The sequence below is a fragment of the Leptidea sinapis genome, chromosome 4 (genome assembly GCF_905404315.1).
Source record: "Leptidea sinapis chromosome 4, ilLepSina1.1, whole genome shotgun sequence".
NCBI lineage: Eukaryota > Metazoa > Arthropoda > Insecta > Lepidoptera > Pieridae > Leptidea > Leptidea sinapis.
The window spans coordinates 3,301,591-3,326,726 of record NC_066268.1 but is presented as its reverse complement, the minus strand read 5'-3'; the positions used below and the strand labels follow the sequence as shown (position 1 = coordinate 3,326,726).

Sequence of the window (25,136 nt, the reverse complement as noted above, 5' to 3'; positions counted from 1 at the left end):
TAACCTAATGTAGTATATTGCATTCAATTGTCATTTGTTTTTGTGAATTGGCGGCAAATCTAAAACTCCTGTTACACGTGAAAAAATACCTAACGCGAGAAAATTTTCGGTTAATGATTTATTATGTTATGACGTTCGTCGTGGGCTTACTCAACAACAAAGCTATGATAGGCTTCGATTAGCATTTCTTAATGAAGCCCCATCTCGTGCCACTATTTACAATTGGTTTAACGAGTTTAAGCGTGGACATAGCAATCTCAATGATGATCCGCGTGAGAGATGTCCTTTAACAGCGACTACTGAAGATAACATAAGTGCTGTGCGACCCATGATAGAGGAAGATAAGAGAGTGACCTATCAGCAGATACGGGCAAGCCTAGGCATTGGTATGAGTCAAGTTCAAAAAATATTACACGAACATTTAGGCGTCAGTAAGCTTTATACCAGATGGATTCCCCATACTTTAACCGACGACCAGAAACACTTTCGCATGGACTGGTGTCGCCAAATGTTTTTTCGAGGATTGACCAACTAAGGTAAAGAAAGGAAGAAGTCAAGGAAAAAAGATGATTGCCTCATTCTTTGGTCGGAAAGGTCATTTCGCGACAGTTATGCTAGAAGATGGAAGGACAGTTACTGGAGACTGGTATGTCAATCGCTGTTTGCCTGTTGTATTGGAAAAAAATAGACAGCAGCGCCCTTGAAGCAGGATCCTCCTTCACCATGACAATGCTTCAGCGCACTCCGCAAAACGGACTGTTGAATATTTGACTATGGCAGGTGTCGAGATACTGAGTCATCCGCCATACAGTCCTGACCTGGCGACTTTTATTAATTCCTAAGAACTAAAGATTAAATTCGAGGTATTCGCTTTACGAGCCCTGAAGATGCGGTGAAAGCTTACGAAAATGCCATAGAAGAGACCCGGAAGAATGGGCCCACTGCTTTTCTCAGTGATTCCATCGCATGCGAAGATGTGTAGAGAGGAACGGAGATTACTTCGAAAAACAATAAAAGTACTGGCAACTTTCTACATTAGCTGCAGCTGTTTTTCATTTTCTAAACATTTTCAGTGTTACCTAGGTATACATATGAAATACTCGTAAAAATAATAATTTTGTTTTTCAACTTACATTCGTAAATAGCTTGCCGGCACGCGGCTATATATGCCAGGGTTTTCGAAGCCCCCCTCCCGCCACGGACCCAAGTCCTCGAGCATGGGCCAGTCGCTTACCTGTGCATACATAAAAGAAACTGCTTTTGAGCAAAACTAAAAAATATAGCAAATGATTTAAAATTCAACTTCCAATTACATGAGACACTGCCATCTTACATCTGAGGGTGATGTCTAACGACTCAAATCAACTCAAATAATATCCTCAGTAATTATGCAGATACTTTAATATGTTGGTTAGCCAAGCATGAATTTAGGGTCAGTCTTACATGTGAACCTTCCAATATTAATGGAAGCGAAAGACCAGATGCCAGGATGGGCACGGAGACAAGGAATTCATCAAATAAGTGCAAGGCTGTTTGGGACCTAATCAAAAACAAAAGTGACAATAAATTTCTCTCCGCGTACATCGATAAATTAATATACAAAGAAACTAAAATAAATAACCCTCAAGAAATTGCTGACCTCTTTAATAATAAAATATTTGCGAATGTGACAGATCCCAATTATAAAAATACTCACACCAATATTTGTTATAAACAAGTTAAATCAGTAAATAATTCTATTTATCTGACGCCATGCACTCACGATAAAGTAGCAGCTGCAATAAAATCATTAAGAGATACAAAATCAACAAGTTACGATGAGATATCTACGCAGCTGCTAAAATATTGCAGTAGGTTTACCTTATTTGTCGAGCTCCTCACATATCTAATAAATATTTCTTTTTCCTAAGGAAAATTCACAGAAAAACTTAAATATTCAATAATATGACCAGTCCACAGAAAAGGTGATAAAACAGATGCAGGCAACTATAGACCGATCACTCTAATTCCGATCTTATCCAAGTTTTATGAGAAATTAATTCAAAGTAGACTGGTTCAGTTTCTTACAAAATTTAATGTTTTATGTGAGGCTCAATACGCATTCCAAAGTGCTACCTTTTGCTTAGTGAATCATATTTTAAAAAATATTGACAATGAAAAAAGAGTTACAGGCGTATTTTTTGACATGACCAAAGCATTTGACTATGTCGACCATGATATATTGTTAAATAAATGTTATCAATATGGTTTAAGAGAAATTACTTTGAACTGGCTACATACTTATATTAAAAATAGAAAACAATGTGTTTATATAACAAACTCTAGATAAAATTGTAATATAATGGTTTATGAATCCAACTTATTCAAATTCAGGTGTATCACAGGGCAGCATTCTAGGGATCTTGCTGTTTCTTCTATATATAAATGATTTACCAAATTCTACATCACGAAAATGCATACTTTTTGCGGACGACGTTTCTCTTCTAATACCAAACCTTAACCCATCAATAAATAATGACAAAATTGTAAAAGATGAAATATTAACAATTATAAATTGGATGGAAAGAAACAAACTAGGTGTAAATTTTGAAAAAACCAAAATAATTCAATTCAGTAACAAGAACATGAATCATAATATGTTTAAGAGTATAAGTTATCAAGGTAAATCAATTGAAGAAGTCCCTACTATAAAATTCCTTGGTATCAGTATAGATAAAAATTTAGACTGGAAAGCTCATATAGAATCACTAGTTAAAAGGATACATAAATTTGTCTTTGCTCTCAGGCGAACCAGAAAGACTATATCAATAGAATCTGCAATCGTTGCCTATCATGGCTATATAGCATCTATAATTAGGTATGGTATCTTACTATGGGGAAACTCCACAAATATAAAAAAAACATTACTGGCTCAAAAGAGATGTATAAGAGCTGTGGCTGGTATAGGGCCCTTCGATAGCTGCAGACCTCTATTAAATTTAAATTTAAACATACTGACTGTAACCGAAATTTACGTACTAGAGGCTACCTTATTTGTTAAGAAAAATTCATCTATTCACTCGGATGGGCGACTGTTCTTTGTTTCCATCGCGTGATCCTACGAGACTTCGAGTATCCCACATTAGAACCACTTTGTACCAAAAAAACTGTCATGCTATGTGTGTAGAATTATTTAATAAATTACCAAAAGAAATAAGAGAGGAGACAGTGTTAAATAGATTTAAATTTAAATTATTAACACTATTAAAAAATATTGTTTTTACTCAATAAATGAATATTATCAAACGAAGTGGTAGGTGGCACCAATAATATTATATTTTGTTGTGATTGTTTTTACTACATTATCTCTTAGCATTTCATTCATTATTGTAAATCTGTATTGCAGGGTCTTTTAGTAGGCTTTACGTTGATTAAATTAAATGTAGCAGTAATTATTGATTGTGGTAGGTTTATAATATTGTGAAGTGAAACCACAAAAATATTTGCATGGCTGTCAAGACGAAACATGTGCCTGCTCTTAAATTTGTAACAACTTTACTTGTGAATGTTTCTGGCAAATAAAGAAATTTGACTTTGACACCTCCAGTCCACTCCAGTTAATTATTTGAGTAATTATTTTGTACCAATATATTATCATAGTTAAATTTTATATTACACACAAGCGATCTCGCACTTTAATGTAGATCAAGGTTTCTTAGTCTTTGTGTTGAAACTATGAAATTTGAAAGCGTGTATATTTTCGATACGTTTTACGATTGAAGATGAACAAGTATCAGAATTTGTATTTTTGGGTAGCATGTTTACAAGAACAGAACAGGAGAAATGTGCAGGAGATATTAAAAGAAAAAAAGGAAACTGTGCCAATGGAGATGGCACTCGCGGTTCATAATTTAATAAAACCATAAACACTTATAAATAAAACCAATTGTTTTATTGAAAATACATTTATTCTAAACCATAATAGTTTCTCAACTTTGTTTCGTGTGTGAAAAATAAAATAAAAACACAATATGAATAATTTATGGTCATGCATGCATGACCATGGTCTTGTAACTTATTTGAATAACTTTCAGATACATCTACATGTCCACGTGGACAGAGCAAGACAGCCATCAAAAAACTGCCATTAACTAATTGCTCTTGGTTCTAAGAGCCATAAAACAAAGCGCAACAATAACGACACTAACACAAAGTGTCATAATAATCGCGAGTGGACGTCGTAGCTTGTCACGCATATTAAAGTAATAAACCTGGCCTGTTTTCCTCGGTTGTGTAACAGATGGTCGAGAGGTTCTATCTAGACGTATAAATTATGTAAGGTGTGTACATACCGCGTGCGTGGTCGCGTTGATTCTCAACAACTTGAGCAGGTCGTCAAGTCTGTCAGTCACGGAGCGCTGTCCATTGCTGTCCGCACTCATGTTTTCTACAAAAATAATAAACAATGTTATCCGGAAAACGGGATTATGCTGCTCGTCTCGTCCATTATTGTTATAAAAAAAGGTGAAATTTGCAGGCATTAGAGGAAGTGGAAGGCCTCAATAGATGTTCGTGAGAACCGTATCAAGTATCCTTGTTCTGTACGTACGAGGCGTGGTGAGCGGCACGTGCGCCCGCAGGTGCAGGTGCTGCCAACCGCGCGCCGAGCGCACCACGGCAGCCAACTGCAGCGCGAACAGTGCGGGCACGCTGAACGCCTGCTCCGCATCAGGCCGGAGAATGTCCACCAGCCACACATCTATGTACTTCAGGTTGGGTGACCTCCTGCAAAACAAACGTATCAAATTTGACGATATTCATCATTGTCAGGAAATAGGTAATAATATTTATGATACCTCGTAAAGTTTCAGACAGATTCCGTCTGCTTCATGTTCTTTTTATTTAATTAAATTTTAAATTAAAGTTATTATATTTTGCGTATCACACGTCCGTGTGGCGTCGGTCCAGAATAGCACCACCCCCATCACCTCCCGTGGGTGTCGTAAGAGGCAACTAAGGGATACAAACAACGGAGGATGGGCGGCAGCATCTTTCGTTAAGAGCACACCTGCCAACCCGCCTGCCAGGCGTGACAAATACCCCCAAACATGACGGACACTATAAGTCCAGTCCCCGGCGGCCCCGCTCGTGGTAGCCTCGGTAGCAGCCACATAAACGACGGGGCAGGGGGTGCTAAAAATCCCCTTGTTTGGCAACGCTAACCACCAACGAAGACCATTGGCCCTGGCAACATACAATGTCACTGACATGCGGACCGACGACAAGTTGGAGGAAAGAAAAACACCACCGTGTTCAGGATCAGATCTCAAAGCCTATTCGACTGCAGCGAGGAATCAGACAAGGCGATGTCACATCGCCCAACGCAGTAGGCGGTTGATATCTTTAAGCTTCTGGACTGCGCATTAACATCAACGGCCAATACATCACTCACCTTCAATTCGCAGACGATATCGTTGTCATGGCAGAGACCATGGAAGACTTAAGCCAAATGCAAGATGGCCTCAATACAGCTTCTTGAAAGCCGCACTGGAGGACCTCCACACATCCAGATGGTGGGGATGATATCCTAGCTTGTGGCGTGTCGTGCGAAGGTGGAATTCGGCGGCAGAATTCAGGTGAAACAGCTCTTCGAAACACTCCCCATGATAAATGCGGTAAAGGACACACAATGAAGCGATGTCTCTACGCAACGCCAAGTGATCCAGCCGTTCACAGAGCACTGGGTCCCCGACAATTCGAGTTGCTCTGCGTTGTACAGCGCTAGAATGTGGGCCGAAGTATTGCCGTGCTCTATTTATGACGCCCAGTTTCTTCGAACGCAATTTGGCTTTGCTCTCCAGGTGGCCGCGGAATTGGCAATCGTTCAAGATATCGAGACTCAGAATTCCGATACTAGGCGAGGCTGCAAGGGAAGTGTTGTCGAAGAGCGGTGATACGTCGCGAGATTTGTCGTAACAAAAGGGGGTTTTTTAGTGGTAAATGCAACGCGTTTACCCCATTCCGCGACCTTCTGAAGAGAGGACCCGAATAGAAGACACAAGTTTCTCCCGACACTGGTCGACGATTTCCCTAGAGAGACCTGCATGGCCCGTGTATACGGCATCGCCCGTGCTGTCGTCTGCATAGCAATGTATGTTATATCATTGATATGCAGAAGAAACAGTGTGGGAGATACCACACAGCCTTGGGGCACTCCAGCGTTCACTTGGGATTCGAGCAATAGCCGTCGATAACGACCTATATGCTGCGCCCAGTGAGGAAGCTGGAGGTTCACTTGAATAAGCTCTCGGGAAGCCCAAATGATGGAAGTTTTGAGAGAAGCGCCTTGAGCCATACACGATCAAAGGCCTTCGCTATATCCAGGCTAATTGCCTAGTTACTTAATATGTTAGGTGTACCAGAAGATCACCTGCCGATCGACCATGGCGGAAGCTGTACTGTTGGTTGTTAATCAACTGGTGACCGTATAGGAATACCAAGAGCTGACGGTTAATTATGCTCTCCATGATTGTGGAGAGCAGGGAGGTAATAGTTATAGGCCTGTAGTTTATCGAATCCGAACTGTTTTCTTTTTTTTTGGATCGCATGGACAAGGGCTAACTTCCACGAGTCAGGGACTACGCCTTTTGCATAAGAGTGCCGGAATTAACGCGTCAGCACCGGCGTCAACTCAGGAGCGCACGTTCTAAGCACGATTGGAGAAATGACATCCGCTCGACTTCCTGACGTCCAACGAAAACAGAGCTCGCCTAACTGTTTTCTGTCTGAACTGTACTTCACGCATAGATCTCTGACACCGCGGGATAGTCGGCGGTGTTTTTCCGTTGTCGTCAAGAGTCGAGTTGGAGGCAAAAAGAGCGCACAGGAGATAGGCTCTCTTTTGCCGTATGGGCCAGGGTGTCATTCCTCATGTGCAACGGCGGCAGGAACGGCTAGTTGAAGTTACCAAGAGCAGCTTTCGACAACGACCAGAATTTGCGTGTTCAGAGGGCTATCACTTTAAAATAACAAATTGTTTTTCGTTGTATAATAGAACGAGCGCGTGTTCAACGTACCTCTCGACAGCCGCCATGTCGAGCGTGTGGAAGTGCCGGCACAGACATATGTTCTTGTTGACACACAGAACGTCGGCCATCATGCGCACGTACTCGCCCGCAGAGATGCGCGTGGCGACCGACGTGCGCGTGGGGAACATTATGTCGCCGGAGTCCGGGTCGAACTGATCCGTCTTGTACGGAGACATTGGGCTGCATCAAAATAATATATATTTAACTAATTTAATTTCTTTTGAGTTATCTTGAGTGTAAATCGCGCTAATATTCGTCTTCAATCAATTCGACACTTGTTTCGCCTCAACACGAGGCATCCTCAGGAGATGTTGGCTCGCCAAATTCTGGCATGAAACTGACAATTTACTTAGAAAATATATATAAATCTAGATACGAGTCTGTTCCTGCTAGACACCCGATAAAAACAGACCAGATTTAATACTTTTGTGTGCGTGACAAGCTACGTCTTACACTCGCGATTAGTTTGACACTTTGTGTTAGTGTGCGTGCATTGCTCAAAATAGAGCTTAAACTCTAAAAACTGAGTTTAGAGTTAACTCTATTGTCAATTTCGAGATTTCACAGATGTCATACTCTCTCTAGACGTATAAATGATTTAAAATATTTAAATCTACAGACAAACATACATAAAATATTTTTAAAGCGAAACCCACTAAACCCGCCCGTGTTTCCTGTTTCCCTCTACATTAGAAGTAAGTCTTTTCTGGTGCGATGTAAAAGTTACTATAACATAAATGACTTTCTTAATGATACCACAGATTGGTAATGGAGCGACAACCCTCAGGCTATTAAATAATAAGTTCTATTGTACCATACTACATTGAAACCATATTTTTTTATGAAAAAAAAAATGAAGCTGAGTTTGTTGCGTTTTTCTCAGGTCTAAGGCATGCTTTTTCGAATGTGTAGTTTTTGACTTTCAATAAGTGACATCATATCCTATTTTCAATAATAAATTTTTGAATTTGAAATTCAGAAGTGTTGAAGAATGCAATTGTAGTGTTTAAAGTATCTAGGAAACACAACAACATCTTGCTCAATGCTTCACTTTTAGGAAGTTGGACTACGTATTTTAAGGCGGGGTATTCCCAACACTTTAGGCAAAAAGCGCTCGAACTTAAGATAAGTACACATCGACGCGGGCATGGCTGAGACACGAACCGAGCGATGCGGGTGAACGAACCCTGCCCGGGAAGGACTGCGTAATATTTTTTAAAACTTACAGTTGCGCAAGAGTTTAGTTTAGTTTAGTAATGATGTGATATTTTTATGCATTTCTAACTCTATTGACATGTAAAAAGTTTAGTGTCCAGTGATTTGATTAGAAAATTATTATTATTATTGAAGTGAAACTTCTTTATCGACATATGAGACAAATTTGATAGCAAATCGTCACGATTTTCAGTTACGCGCCATGTTGTTTTTGTTTTAAGTGCAACAATACTGACAACTCTGTCATTTGAAGTTTATTTGAGAACCTCGGATTCGATATCCATATTGTACAAAATCATAAATGGATTTCTAACTTCCCTTAAGTACATACATACATAAATCGCGCGTTGCATAATATTCAAAATAATAATATGTAGATTTTATTTTCGTAATTTCCGACTTCCTCATATATTTTAACATAATACGCTGCCGCATCATCATCATTTTTTTACGATGATTCCCCATTTGGATTTGTTTGCTGAAATCTTACAAAATGTGAGCCCTCAGCCCGAGAGAAACGAATACAGTACCGTCCTTGACAGTGGTCAGGGGCGTACTGCTGGCATAAGCGAGCATGCAAACGTGGCGTCGCGTTTGGTTTATTAAGAAAAAAATTGTTATAAAATAATTCACAAAGCGTATTGATAAAACCCACGAAGAAAATTTAAAAATAATAATAAACTTTCGAATAAAACAAGTTTTGTGTTGATAGCTATCAAAGTATTATGATAATATAAAACAATAATTCAAATAAAAAAGCCTATTTTTCAAAACTATATCTATCGAGATTTTTTTCGTAATCGTGTTTTCGAAACTGCAATAACTTAGATAAAGAAATGAAGATAAACATGTAAAAAAAACTGAAACCGTAGTATTTGTAGAAGTATTTTAAGTAGATTTTCAAAAATGTTAGTTTATAAGACTATAGCGCCTTAATAACTAGGCGCGAATAAAGCAAACACTGTGAGTGATGACACATTTTTCTAAACTTGCACCTATCCTTTCGTATCGTAAAGCACGAAGCAAAATAAATTAGTAAGTTGAGATTGCAATTTCGTACGGATTGCATAGAAAGATAACACGACCGATAACAAGCGTACTCGACGACTGGCAGTGCTTCCTGCTTAATGTAAGTGCTCCTTTCAATTATTATCCTATTATTTTATACATGCAAATATCTATTGAACAAATATACATTCAACTCACTCTCTAAAGAAGTCTTTCGGGGTGGCAGTGTCTCTGAAACCTAATAGTACAGTATCTGGCTTCATGGCTCCGAGACCGGCTAGCCTAGTCAGATGGGCAGCTCCACTCCGAATAGACTCCGCTAGGCAGAGCTCTACAAAAGCTTTCACCTGAAATTATTAATAATAAATTATGAGTGAATGTTGTTTTTCCAAACTGGACGCGCGTTATTTTCAGTTCGATACGATCTGGGTACCTTCAAAAAGGCAGTCAAAGATTCTAAGCTCTGATGTTTAAGAGTGGGCGACGGTAATTACTTACCATCCAAGTTCAAATTCAATTATTTTTATTCAAAATAGGACATAAAATACTAATTGAAAGTCAAAAACTGTCACCCATTCACAACAGTGTGCCTTAGACCTAAGAAGACCTGAACTAGCCATATCTGACCATACTGCGCAGGTTGTCCCAAGCGTTCTTCTAAGCCACTGGTACATTCATAAACGGCAATTTTCGATTGAAAATATGAATAAATATTATGACTGCCTCAAAAGCTTATCCTTTCAAGAGGTGTACTCTGTTGATGACCCAATTTTGGCATACAATATTTTTTTAGACTTGATATTACTATTCTATAATTAATGTTTCCCTATTGTAAAATAAAAATATCCTCTACAAAACGACATAGATGGCTTTCCAGGGGTATAAGAACTTGCTCTAAAATTAAAAGGAAGCTTTTGTGGACGTCAAGATTAACTAAATGTAAATCAGATATAATTAAATTAAAGGCTTATTCCAAAAGATTAAAATCAATTATAAAACTTACACAGAGGTCTCAAAATAACTACATAATAAAAAATTCCTCTAATAAAACAAAAGCCACTTGGAATATAATAAATGGTACCTTGAACAATATCTCTAGAGATGACATAGATGCCATTAGAATTGGATCAAAAATTGTCACTGATCCTCAAACGATAGCGCAGGCATTCAACGATTTCTTCATAGATGAAATTAACAAGGATTGCAAAAAAAGTGGTTATAATGATAACCCCAAATACATCACTAGACACCATCAACCTAACTCACTTTTTTTTTAACCCAACAGGCTCCTATGACATTCTGGATGCAATAAAGTCATTAAAAAACACAAATAGTAACGTATACGATGATATAAATACAACAGTAATAAAATATGTCGCTACCATAATAGCCCCAGTATTAAGTTACATTGTGAATCAGTGTATCGAATATGGTATATACCCAGATAAAATGAAACTTACGATAATAAAACCTATTTTTAAAAAAGAAGACAAACTGGATATGCAAATTTACAGGCCTATCGCCTTGATTCCAATCTTATCAAAAGTTTTTGAAAAAATTACACAATTACACAAAAACCTGTATTCGTACTTTGAAACATTTAATATTTTGACTAAGGAGCAAGTAGGCTTTAGGAAAAATAAGTCTATCAATGAAGCAATTTATAACTTTTTGGAAACGGTAATGACTAGTTTAGAAAATAAAAAACGAGTGACAGCAATATTTATGGACATGACCAGAGCTTTTGACTATGTCGACCATTTAATACTGATCAATAAATTTGAAACGTATGGCATAAGAAACAATGCTCTTAATTTAATTAAATCATATTTATCTGGTTGACAACAATCAACAGAAATAACTAAAATAAATCTTATAACTAAAACCAAAATGAAATATTTATCAGACCCCCGGAAAACAACATTTGGCGTGCCCCAAGGCAGTATTCTAGGACCACTGCTTTTCTTATTTATATAAATGACCTTCCTCATACTATTAAGGATCCAATGGTCCTATTTGCAGACGATAGTACTGCCATATTTATTGACAACAATCCATTAACATATGAAAATTACATAAACAATTCGCTTAACGAACTAATAGAGTGGTTAAATTATAATAATCTAAAAATCAATCTAAATAAGACATGCATGACGAAATGTGCTTACAAAAACACACAATCTTATGGATTAAATATAAATTATGACGGTAAAGCGATTAATGAAGAGAAGACCTCAAAATTCTTGGGCATTTGTCTTGACCACAATCTGTCATGGAGAACACACATTGATTATGTCATTAAAAAACTAAATAGGTTCTCATTTGCTCTACATATGCTGAAGACAGTAGTTGATATGACTGCGGTGTTAGCAGCATATCATGCGTATGTAGATAGCACTCTGAGATATGGGATACTATTCCGGGGTAATGCTCCAGGGATTTATGAAGTATTCAAAGCTCAAAAGAAATGTATCAGATCTGTCTGCTCACTAAAAGCAACCGAATCATGTAAACCTCACTTTATTAAATTAAATATACTTAGCATGCCATCAATATATATTTACGAAGTAGCAGTTATGGTAAAGAATAATATCAATAAATATGAAAAGCTAATTTCGAAACGAAACGACAACAAATTACGACCTTTGAAGTCCAGAACAGAGTTGTATCGAAACAGCATCTTTTGCATGGGACCAACAATTTACAATAAGTTACCTAACAATATTAAGCGCGAAAATATATTCTACTTTAAAAAGTCACTAAAATCTTACTTAATAAAAAAGTATACTACTCATTAAAAGATTTTCTTGACGATAAAATAGCAAATAATAAAAATTAACTTCGACTGAACTCAATATCATTGTGTAGCTAATGCCATTATATTATAAATGAAAATGAATAAGCTTAAGAAATAATAACTATTGTATGATTGATGTTAATCTAAGTTTGCTTGGGATGCATATCTTTTTTTAGTATAGTACAGTATATTATAATTGTTACAGAAATTAAAACGTGAACTATGTATTCCTCTATAAGTTTGCATGCCTTGTGGGTTAGGATAAGAGCACTTGTTAATTATAAGCCAACAACACATTATTACCTTATCTTGCAAATAAAGATGATTTGATTTGATTTGAAGAACTGGCACAAGAAACTCAGCGGGCTTTTTTTTTCAATAAAAATATTTTTTTATTATTTTTATTTTATTCGGGAAATAAACAGTACAACTAAATTCACATAAAAAAAAAAACAAAACATAAAATATAAATCATTGACCAATAAAAGTTTCCACAGTTAAATAGTACATAGGAAGAATAATGCGAGAAAATTAAGTACAGTTAAAAGTATAATATTTATTTTGCAGGGATATGATAAAAAACAGTAATTTGGTCAAATCTCGTTAGTATCGTGTCTCAGGTGGAGGGGGGTGAGAGGGGTAGGGGGAGGGAGGGAGATGTCCTCGGTCCCCTGGCTCACTCCCCCACTCCCATGAAAAGCGCGGGGCCCATATTATTAAAAAAAACTCGAATGGGCCGAACCCATTCCACCTAACCTATCCGGGTCGGGGTATGACTCAAGTCTGATGCTCGCTTCGCGCGCTTTTACATCCTAAGTTCTTTTAGTCACGTCACTCATTGTCATTTCACGGAACCAACCCTGGCGTTTGATCAAATCACCAGATTTGTTTAGAGAAATGATAAAGTCGTGTTGATCTTTAAGCATACTCCGTGATTTGATCGAATCACTTAGGGAATCGAGCAAATCTCTGTTATTATAATTTCCCTGCGACATATATATTGAATTGAAAATAATATAATATTAATATAAAATTATTAATGGTTTTAGTAATAATAACATACATTTTTAAGTTAATAAAGATATGCAATGTTATTTTATACAAATAAGGATAATTAAAACTAAGACATTTTCTTAATTAGTTCAATCATCTAATGTACGAACATGAAAAGTAATCAATTGAACAGTATTCATTATTGTATAATTAATACACAAGAACGATGAATAGAAGGCATTTTGTGCATGTTGGTGCGTGTAGTGTAGAGTATAAATTCAAATTCAAATTGAAATGTTTTTATTCAAAATAGGATTTAAAATCACTTATTGAACGTCAAAATCTAACACCCATTCAAAAGAGACTGCCTCAGACCTGAGAAGAATAGGCGCAAGTAACTCAGCGGGCTTTTTTTTAAATATACAATATGGATTACAATGTAATATCGTACAATAAACATTTATAATTAAAGAGCCTGAGGGTGTTCGCTTTATTCTCAGTCCGTGGTGTCATTAAGAAAATCGTTTATGCTATAATAACCTTTCCCACACAAGCGTTTTTTAAAAATTCTTTTAAATTTCGTAACACATTTGTTTTGTACATTTTCTGGGATCATATTGTAGAAGCATATACATCGCCCAACAAAAGACTTACTAACTCGACCCAACCGAGTAGTAGGCATAACAAGTTTATGTTTGTTCCTCGTGTTAACATTATGAATGTCACAGTTTCTAGAAAATTCCTCAATGTGCTTATGAACATACAAAACATTATCAAAAATGGATTGAGAAGCAACAGTCAAAATGTTTATATCTTTAAATTTTTCTCTTAATGATTCTTTAGGACCTAGGTTATAAATCGCGCGAATAGCCCTCTTCTGCAGCACAAAGATAGTATTAATATCGGCCGCACTGCCCAATAACAATAAATGCCAAGAATATAGCAGATTCCACTGGTTCTACCACCTCTCCATTTAATAAAATATTCGCATCTACATTTTTGACATTTGGCGTGGTGAATTTAATATATTTGGTTTTATGATTATTTAACAATTATATATATAGATTACAATATAATATCGTACAATAAACATTTATAATTAAAGAGCCTGAGGGTGTTCGCTTTATTGCCAGTGTGTTTTATCATTAAGAAAGTCATTTATGTTATAATAATCTTAATAATTAAATTATTATATTATATTAATTAAATATTTCTTGTAAATTTCGTAATACTTTTGTTTCGTGCATTTACTGGGATCATCAGGTACGTACTCCCGTTTATACGAAAGAAATATTTAATTTATAAAGTGTAATGAATAAGGTGAAGCTTTTTAACTGCCATGTTGTGGCAAGTAATAGATAAATGTATGATGCATGAGATTTATTGCTTTAATTTTCAGACTTACTTTGGCAATACCGCGACCGATAAATGATTCCACCCACAAATTGACTGTGTGTGTGTGACGCAATAAGTTTCTTGCGACACTCACAGTAGCGGACGTGGTGTCTGATAGTGATGACAGTAGAAGATACAGAGACCGGATATGTTTATGTAACATAAGGGGCATCCATACATTACGACACTCGAATTCACATCCGTGCGAGGGGTCAAAGTTCATGAACAAATCAAGGACGGCTTGGTCACATTTTTGACCCTTACTTATTGTGATATCACATATTTTGCAAATTTACATTTAGAAATGTATTAAATTCAAACAGTAGTACCTTGTATTTAGTGTTCCGCATATATTTTTTTCCATTTAAATTATTTTTCAATGAAATCAACATTTAATGATAAAAAGTCATGAAAATTAACAAAACATAAAAAAAATATATAGTATATTTGCATGATTAGTAGGTATGTAGTTTAAATCTAGTGTTGTAATACTTAGACAAAAAATATTACATTTTGAAAAAAAATGTGTTTTCACAAAATTTGGGACGCCTCCTCCTCCACCTTGATTCTGGACCCACTCAGAGGTGAGTACATGAAAATAGAAAACGAACTTATATGTCATTTTAAGAACTAGCCCTCAGCGTTGGTTTTATTGCAGTAAATTAAAATAAATATTGAACAGCTCACCTTAAGATGGTCGATCAGCTTCAGCCAGTAGGAGTGCTCTAGGGCCAGGGGGTCCCCGCTACCATCTAACTGACCGACTCTAACATGCCCGATCACAAACAGACCACCCTGAAATTACAAAACTGATAACATTGGAAACAAATTATTTTTATTTATTTCTATTATATTTTTTTTTTGGAATTGTTAATGACAGTTATAATATTTTTTCTAAAATGGACAATATATTTAATTTAACATTTTAATGATTAGTGTTAGAGAACCATACGAATTATAAATTAACAAAAAAATTTCGTAAGGAATTTTTTTCCAAACTTATAGTCCGCTCTGACGTTGCTGCAAATAGTTGTGCATTAAGAAAAAAATAATCAAAATCCTTCATGTGTTTAAGGAAACGACAATGTTATGTTTTCTTTTCTCTTTCTTTAATTTTAGAAACATGAAGCAGAGTTTCTAGTAAAAGGGTCGTCTTGCCACCACTAGTAGCGCCCGTTCATGAGCATTAGGCATAGGCCAGCTATCGCCTCCCTCAACCATTCGACCTCGAACGACCCGTCGCATGTCGCCGCCACAAGTAGAGAAATTGAAGCGAGCATGATGAAGCCTGTCACGAGAACTCAACCAAATATTAAAAAAGAATGTTCATCTACATATTATGCAATACTCATTAAATACTTTCAATCTGACCAATTTGCTTAAATTTGCATAATATAATTTAAATTTTTGAAGAGTAAATAAAAGCTCAAATCCTTTAGAGTAATTCAAGCTCAAGTTTTTTTTATCATCTAATAATCCTTCAAATTGTATTCAATAATGTCTCATATGGACGAAAGCCAAACGGGGCAACACGTACGCGTGACAAGGGCAGTCCACTGTTTACAGTTCTCAAGTCCCAAATTTGAATATACGTGTTAATTCCATTAAAAGCTATAATACTTTTTTAATGATAATATGATACTCGAGTTAACTAAACAAAATACTCGACCATATCACCTTTTTCTGATCATTAACAAAGTCGATGAGCGGCGCCGCTTGTCGCGGAGACGAGATCAGCAGCAGCATCTGAGGGCGCCAGAACTTGACGTGCTCGCGCCGGGGGTCCAGCAGGAGCAGGTACTTGCGAACCTGAGGACATTACGGTATATTGTGATACGAGCGTGTGTTGCAGTGATCGTCAATCAGTCGAGTGTCTAGTGAGCATTTGCTCACGAGTTTCATACGGACTTTTTTAACACACTTGCAAAGAAAAAGCACACATGTATTTACCACAGGGCAACAAATGGGATACAAAGAAAGTATGAAAATTGTGGTAAATCAGGTCATTGTAGGTCACAAGATGGACCGACGATCTGGTCAAGATCGCCGGAATACGTCGGATGATGGCAGCGTAGGACCGATCGTCGGGGAGATCTTTGGGGGAGGACTTTGTCCAGCAGTGGAAGTCATCGGTTCCGGCTGTCGATGATGATATGTGCCGTGGATAATATTTACCTGGTGAAATATAAGTGCTTGACTCAAGCTGCCCCACTTGGGCTCGGAGGCCGCGGGAGACAGGAAGTGGAGCGCGACCACCAGCGAGCTACATGCTAGGGCCACCGCGAACGCGTATGCGGGCCGGAGGGCGAAGATCAGGGCCGCGCAACCCACCAGGCCCAGGAGGGACGTCAGCCACGAGAAGTGCTTGAAGGTGGGTCTGTGGGGCGCAAGCTGCTCGATAATCATTTATGAAATAAAACTTGTGTAGGGGCGACTTGGCGGTGACTCTTAGTAACGCTCAATACTTATATTATACAGTTGAACATTTTTTTAACCGTCATCATGGTACGGATGTAAAAAAAAATTAAAATCAGTAACATTTTTTGAAATTCTCCAAGTGTATTTGTTTACTTATTATTTTACTTTTATATTAAATAATAAATTTCAGAAAATTACTAACGTTTGCGACTTTCGTTAATTTTTAATTTCATTTTTAATCTAATAATATTCTTCGTAAACTTTTATTCCCTAAAACTCTTTAACCTACAGAGACTTAGGCTGAGTTTTATAGAGTGTACATAGACTTAGCTCAGACTGATTTAATGAGTTAAGTCGAAGTCCGTATTTATAAACATAACATTAAGAGCGAGCTAAGCATAAGCTTAAGTCACCATAACGACGACTTAGCTTACATTCAGACTATAATCCGAACAAAAAGGGAGGTTAACAGTTTCTTGCGTCATCACAACAGCTGCTGATGTTCGATGATTTATAATTCCCGTTTAATACACGATCGGTGTAGTTAAGTGTTTGTTACTTGTCTGTCATTGTCATGTCACCTATAGCAGTTACACAACTAAAAATTTACCATATCTCGTACCAAATAATTTATAACTAGACCGCATATAACATAAATCATTCATAGATTTCCACTTGTTTCAATAAAACTTATAATCAAATAAGTTTTGGATACTGTTATAATTCAGTTTACTTTCTATTGTAAACATTTGTTTAATAAGAATTGACAATATAGGTACTGTGTATAATGAAACGCGCGCTTTACCTTTCTATTGGGCTCGGGCTGTCTTAAGCTCAGAATAATTTCAGGTGTCAAATGACTACAAAACTAAATAAAAGATTACACTCAGCTTACACTTAGCTATGTTTTTTGTGAGTAGTCTTATAGATTTCAACCTCAGTAAGTTGAAATGTAGATATTTTACGTTCGACGTCCAATCACCAAAGCGATCAGTCGCAAACATTGTATGTACAAGTAATTTGCTATAACTATGATAAAGCATATAAAGCGCGAGCCAATAAAAAAACATTGGAAAGATAGACGCGCGAAATGCATTCAGTCACACAAATGTAACCAGCTGTGACAAGGTCGGGGGAGGGGTCAAAAATCATGAAAGTCATGTGACATAATTTATGGATGGCCCGATATAAGTTTTTGAATGGGACTTTAATATCGAGTATATTTACCTAAAGTTAGGCGCCGAAGCAAGATCCAAGCCGAGACACGCCAGGTTGATAGCGAAGTAGCTCGTCATAAATAGAACAGAGTTTACCTGAAATAATAGTACATCTTATTATAGTAAGAACAAAAAGACGAGAAAAAGAATTTAAACAAAGTTTCAGTGTTTCAAAACATTTTCATCCATATCTTTGAATATTGAATAGAATTGATGTACGATATACGATATATTTGTTTTCAAAGGTTGTCTAGAACTGCCAGGCTGTGATTCCATAAATTAAAATCACAATAACAGCAAAAATAAACAAGAAACTAACAGTTACGGAAAATTAATAACAAAAACTAAGTAAATACGAAAACGAGAAATAACATATCACTTCGAACGCATTCCAAAGAGGATTGAACTTGTTCACAAAATGGCGGACCGGATGTTTACAACTGCGGTACTCACTGCTTTCCTGTTCTATGAAGCACGCACCGACAGCTATCGTCGACCAACTGACGCCAATTATACAGCGTACAAGCGATAGAGACAACAAACGCTCGCTATTACAGTGTAACACAGTAACGGTCCGTTTGTTTACATTCTTTATCTCGCCTCGCTGGCCTTAGTATACATTAATTGCATAAAAGGCATTTATTTTCTCAAAATTGATTCCTTTAAAATTCTTTTTGATGTTATTTCTAATATACTAGGTACTACTACCGCTTCGGAAACAAATGGCGCTCTGAGAGAGAAGAAGCGGCGCAAGAAACTCTCCCAGCATTCTTTTTTTGCGCTCTTTTTAATAAAAATATACAATATTGTACATTCATTGCTATTGCTATAAAATAATCATAATCTAGTCCCAGGCTGTCCGATCACTCAGATATTCAGCTGTGGAGTAATAGGATTTACGACAGATGCATTTTTTTTTATAAAACATTTAACTTTATTTATAGATAATACCTGAAAAGTGGCTGGGACTTTATTATAAAAGTGTATACATTTACACTTAAAGCTATTATGTATCTTATGAAGCCTACTAGAATTAGTTACAAGCAATCCCTTATTTCTAGTGTTATAATAATGGAAATCACTATTAAGAGCAAAAGGGTGACGATTTTTGTGAACGTATATTATGTTTTCATAAATGTACTGAGAATGAACAGTCATAATATTTATTTCTTTAAATTTTTCTTTGAGATACTCTATAACAAAGCTGGTATAGCACGAACAGCTCTCTTTTGCAGAGCAAACACTATATCAATGTCAGCAGCATGACCCCACAGTAAAATACGTCATGATGCTGTGAAAATAACTGAAGTAAACTAATCTAGCGGTCGCAACATTAGTGTACTCTCTAATTTTTCTAACTAGTCTATATGCTAGTTGGGCAATATGTGAACCCCACTGAAGCTTTTTATCTAACGTGATACCCAAAAAGACCGTAGTGTCCACAAGTTCTAATTTCTGGTCATTTATAAGTACGTTGGTTTGTACCTCCGCTGTGTTTGGTGTAATGCACCCTTTAACACTTGGTTTTTTTACGGTTTAAGTGCAGATTATTCGTTTCAAACCAACGCACTATCTTTGAGAGTGCACTGTCTACCTCGTCATCAATATCTACACGTCGCTTCACTTTAAAAATAAGTGAAGTATCATCAGCAAACAATACAATCTCATGGCTATCATCTACCACAAACGGTAGATCGTTAATATAGATAAGAAACAAGAAAGGACTGAGAATATAACCCCGCGGAACACCTATTCCCACAGGTTTACCCGAAGACCGTTTGCCATTTACATCGACTATCTGATTTCTTTCGCTTAAATATGATTTTAACAGATTAAGGGCTCTATTTTTTACTCCATAATGCTTTAGTTTTAGGAGTAAAGTTTCATGGTGGACACAGTCAAATGCTTTGGACAAATCACAAAAAATGTCCAATGCATCCTGTGACTACATTCACTCTCTTCCCAGGCGTCAAAGATGTGTGTACCCGCATTAATTGTTGATAAGCCCCTAGTGAAAACAAATTGATTTTTGTTCAATAATTTACAAAAATGCATTTGTAGCTACTGAAGCAAAAGTGTTTCAAAAATTTTACTAAAAACAGGCAGCACTGAAATAGGTCTGAAATTAGCAGGGTCAAAAGAAATGCCCGATTTAAACAAAGGTATAACTTTGCTGTATTTCATGAGGTCAGGGAACACACCCTCATCTATGTATTCGTTATATATTATTGCTAATTCAGGTGCTATAATGTCAAGTATGTATTTTACAATATATGTCGAATGGCCCCATAGGTCCTTTGTATTTTTTAGGTTAATTAATTTGAAGATTTTTTGTATATCGCTACCTTTAGCATACATAAATTTCAAATCAATGGAAGATACTGGTACGTGTAATTTAAGCATATCATGTGCTGCTTTTGGTGAAGAGTTTAGGTCTATGGTCGCGATAATTGGGATTTCAGGGAAGTATTTATAAAATTCATTTGCAATTTCAATTTCCGAATTTATGACGCGATTATTAATATTTAAACACATAGAGGTGTTACGGCACTTCGATCTACCACTTTCATTGTTAATTACATTCCAAGTTGCTTTTACTTTATTATTACTGTTTTTAATTTTATCTGGAATGAGGAGGAATGAGATAACGCAGTTCTTCATCTTAAATATGCAACAGAAGTCCTAAATATTATGAATTATTGCGAAACTGAAGGGCACACAGCTCCAGGGAAAAAAGGCTGTTTTGGCAAAAAAGTCCTCGAATGGCTACCACGTACACGCAGTGTTGGTATACCCACAAGATGGACCGGCGATCTAGTCAAGATCGCCGGCCGTTCGATGAGGGCACCGCAGGGCCGATCGTCATGGCGATCTTTGTGGGAGGCCTATGTCTAGCAGTGGACGCCTTCCGGCTGAAGTGATAAATTAAACAATAACAAAAAATTATAGTTTTTACCTGAGCGATGGTATTCAGCGAGCCCGCCATTATTCCGACCTGCACGAGGAGCCATGACATCACCACCGCCATTACTGGGTTGCCAGATCGCGATACCATCGGCCGAAGAAGAAATCCTATAATATTTCAATTCATCTGAAACTTTCCACACTTAAACGAAAAAAAAGTGTGCGTCTCGGAACGCCCGACAAAAGTGATAACTTAAACTAATCTAAGTAGAACTATTTAATATTGATATTTTTTAACTTGAGAAAAAGTTAGGTTATTACTTCAATTTTATATATATTAATATCATAATGTATGTAATGGTTATTTATTAATAAAATATTTTATTGATTATAAAATATATGGTATTCTTAGTTACAATTCTTGAATATGCAAATGAGAATTTGTGTATGTACATTATTAATTAATCCTATAAAAGTAAGAATTGCGTATAGTGAGAAAGGAGGAGCCTGCCTACCGCTGACGTAGGCGTGAGTGAAAGGGAAACCAGACAGACTGGCGCCGTAACGCGATACGTTACGAATTATGAATGTCCTAGGCATAGCCTGTACTAAAGGTGCATGACAATAATATATTAAATACGATATAGGTACATACTTGAACATATAAACATTAATGACTCGGGAGAAAACAACCATATTCATCATACAAATGTTTGTATTGAGAATTGTATGATTTGAACTGAGACCACTGGGTTATACAGAGTGGAGTATACGGATAGAGCTACTTAACCGTGATCACCTAAATAAATGTATAATATAATTTCGGAACAACCTGTAAGTAATCTCGTAGTCGCGCGCTAGTGTAGGCACTGACACACAGGTACCGTGGCCATTCAGAACTTTTAGATCGAATTTCACCAATGGTGTCATTATACGAGAATAACTATGGCCAGGTATAAAATTATTCCCTGCATTTACTCTCAGAAATAATTACTCATAGTACGCTTCACCACTTTGTAAAGACTAAAAGTAACTCCTAGTATATTTTTGATAAATTTTGATATAATTTTGATAAGTCTAAATGTAGACAAATTTAATAGGCTTGTTTCAGTACAGTATTGCAATAACAGGCCATTTTTTATTTAGTCATTACTTTAAGGTTGTGTCAATGTGTGAAGTGCTATTTTTTCAAACAATCCTTTTCATTGTCTGGTCTCAAAAAAATCTATTTTTTTTGCTTTCGCTGTCCAATAGCATATTTCTCAAACGTTGCATTTTAAACTACTATTTTCAATTGTATTTAATGTGCACAATAATGAATCAATGGTCGCTCAGTTATAATGTACATTGTACGCTCAGATGACATAAAAACTTGACACCGTTTTGATTTTATCTGAAGAATAAGCCAATTAATCCCTAAAAATTGTTGGTACAAGAGTTACTCTTGTATAACTTTGTTATACTCAGGATAAGTAGATGGTGAAATGAAGAGATGGCTATCTGAGAATAAATAACAGCTTTATCCTAGGAATAAAACTTAATCGAGGAATAATCTTAGATTGAGTATTTCTACCCGTGTGTGTTCATTTAATATCACCAGTGTAGCGCTGTGTATGTCGTACTTTTTACTTCGGTGCATTCAACGAAACCGCTAAGATCTCACCAATTGTAGAATTATTTAAAAAATCCTAGAATCCGGAATAATAGCAATATAATATAATATATACAAACCAAATATGTTATCCTTAGCTAAAGCCTCAAGCACTCTCGAAGCGCCGATTAAATTTGACAGTCCGGCTGAGAAGGTCGCAGTCAACATACCTGAAATATTTTCATGGTTAGGTGCTTCCTACACACAAGGCGTTTAAGCCACAAGGTGCGTTCGCGATGTTAATTTTACAGCCAAAATAAAATACCTAAGTAGTGAGAAGGTAAATCAAAATCAAAATCACATTATTCATATAGGTCAAAGACTTTCCATTATGTTGTCTGGAATCTTTCCATAAATAATAACGCCGATAAATGACTTGTCGAGTTAACTTAGCTATGAAATGGGCATTTACAGTTTTTATTTCTGTCTTTCATTTATCTTTTGAAAAAAATATTGATCTATTTATATCTCATTTCTGCAGCACAAAATCTTGCAGTTGCAATGTCTGTGAGGGAACGCATCTGGAACGAATTTGGATACGACAAAAATGAATCTTATTAGCGGGCAGCTAAAGATGATTGTGTTTCCGCAGGTGTAACTTAGTGAAACGTCGGTACTCTTTATGCTATGGTAAAAGTTAGCTGAGTGTAAGGTTAGCATAATCTGTGATTTGGTTTTTAAAGTCATACGACAGCTGTGCTTTTGGAAGCTCGGTTCCTATTTGAAGAAGGATCTCAGAGGAGGGCGCAGGTGGGTAAGCCATCACACACATATCACACAAACTTTACAATACACATCTTACAAGTTTAGCTGATGAACGCCGCGTAGAGCTTGCTGAATGGGCACTCACGTTGGGGCGAGGGTAATCGTCAACAAACCGTCATGGGAGTAAAACTGTTCAATACTCACCGACTGCAATAAACGGTTTCCAGATGTTAATAGGCAGTAGATAGACGTAGTTGTTCTGCAGCAGAGCCCTGGAGCAGGTAGCCGCTGTAAGGAAGGTCAGCAGCACGTACGAGATGCCGGTGAACAGCAGTGCTGTCAGCGTGCCCAGGGGTATACTGCGTGACGGACTCTTCAGTTCACCTAGAACATTTATTTTATGGTTATGGTAGGTCGCTTTTGGTACAGTTCAGGGTAACCCTGTTTGATCGTGACCAATATATTGTGATAGCCACTGTTAACTATAGCTCACTGCTAAGATTGATTATTTTCATAAATCTCATTATACATGATTATTTTCATGAATCTTATTATACATTTTTCACTAAGCTGACACTGATAAAAAAAAAACCATTTGTCCCTTAAAGCCTCGCCTAGTATCGGAATACTGGGTCTCGAAATCTCGAGCGATTGCCAATTCCGTGGCCATCTGGAGGGCAAAGCCAAATTGGCTCCGAAGAAGCTGGGCGTCATTAATAGAGCACCGCAATACTTCAAGCCGGCCCACATACTAGCGCTCTACAAAGCGCAGCTCCAGCCACACATGGAGTATTGCTGTCATCTCTGGTCTGGTGCACCCCAGTTTCAGCTCGATCCATTTGACCGCGTGCAACGTAGAGTAGCTCGAATTGTCAGACCCAGTGCTCTGTGAACGGCTGGATCACCTTCAGCCGAATTCCACCTTTGCACGACACGCCACAAGTTAGGATATCATCCCTACCATCTGGATGTGTAGGTCCTCCACAGTGTAGTTTTCAAGGAGCTTTCTTCCACGTACTACAAAGCTGTGGAATGAGCTTCCTTGTGCGATGTTGCTCCTGTGAGTCCTCTGGTGTTGCAAGAGATTGTGGGCGGCGGTGATCACTTAACACCACGTGACCCCGTACGCTCGTTTCTCCTCCTATTCCATAAAAAAATAAAAAAAGGGTGTCAACATTACAAGTGCGAAACAAGGGTGAAAGACTGAAGGAAGAACACAAATATAGAAAGCGGCGACTTGAGTTACGAGTTATTCAGAACGATCAATATAATAATTCTCAGGCGAACAATTTTGCAGTTCGCATTATAATCAACGTCTGGTATGATGTTTTATGTTTCATTCTGAGGATTTTTAGTTGCTACCTTAGGTTCACTGTGTCCCACTGTTAGTGGCTTATTTTACGAATTTTTTGTCATTGATAGTTATAGCCATAGAAGTTCATTTTTCGCAAACATAATAACATCTTGGAAAATAAGTAAAAAATCACTAAGGTTATATAGATATGTTGGAATGGGTATTACGATCTATGATCTATGACATATTCAATTTTATAATTTTATATCTTCAAACTGTCGTGAACGTGAAGGGTCATTATTGAATTAAATTTATTATTTTCTTATTATCCGAAATTGACATTTTAATATCGGTATTGTGACATTGAGATCCAATATCGAAAATCATCATGGGAATTAAAAACATACAAACTTAAAATCGAAACAACTGTCACAAAATTTGGGAATCCTTCCCGCCCCTTGTCACACTTCAT

The 25,136-nt window shown here is 36.8% G+C and overlaps 1 protein-coding gene across 3 annotated transcripts in view; it reads right to left on the bottom strand.

Moving 5' to 3' along the window:
* Nucleotides 1-25,136, bottom strand: part of LOC126979700 (solute carrier family 12 member 9) — a 45,721-nt gene that overhangs the window by 5,660 nt on the left and 14,925 nt on the right. For all 3 annotated transcript variants that reach the window (XM_050829161.1, XM_050829162.1, XM_050829160.1), the window contains 12 exons: nt 23,575-23,754; nt 22,746-22,835; nt 21,067-21,182; nt 18,121-18,206; nt 16,651-16,852; nt 16,153-16,284; nt 15,163-15,270; nt 9,489-9,637; nt 7,056-7,247; nt 4,589-4,764; nt 4,332-4,426; nt 1,134-1,234 (listed from right to left, as the gene is read on the bottom strand). In XM_050829161.1, the coding sequence (XP_050685118.1) occupies nt 1,134-1,234; nt 4,332-4,426; nt 4,589-4,764; nt 7,056-7,247; nt 9,489-9,637; nt 15,163-15,270; nt 16,153-16,284; nt 16,651-16,852; nt 18,121-18,206; nt 21,067-21,182; nt 22,746-22,835; nt 23,575-23,754 (1,627 nt within the window). The remainder of the gene's footprint in view (nt 1-1,133; nt 1,235-4,331; nt 4,427-4,588; nt 4,765-7,055; nt 7,248-9,488; nt 9,638-15,162; nt 15,271-16,152; nt 16,285-16,650; nt 16,853-18,120; nt 18,207-21,066; nt 21,183-22,745; nt 22,836-23,574; nt 23,755-25,136) is intronic.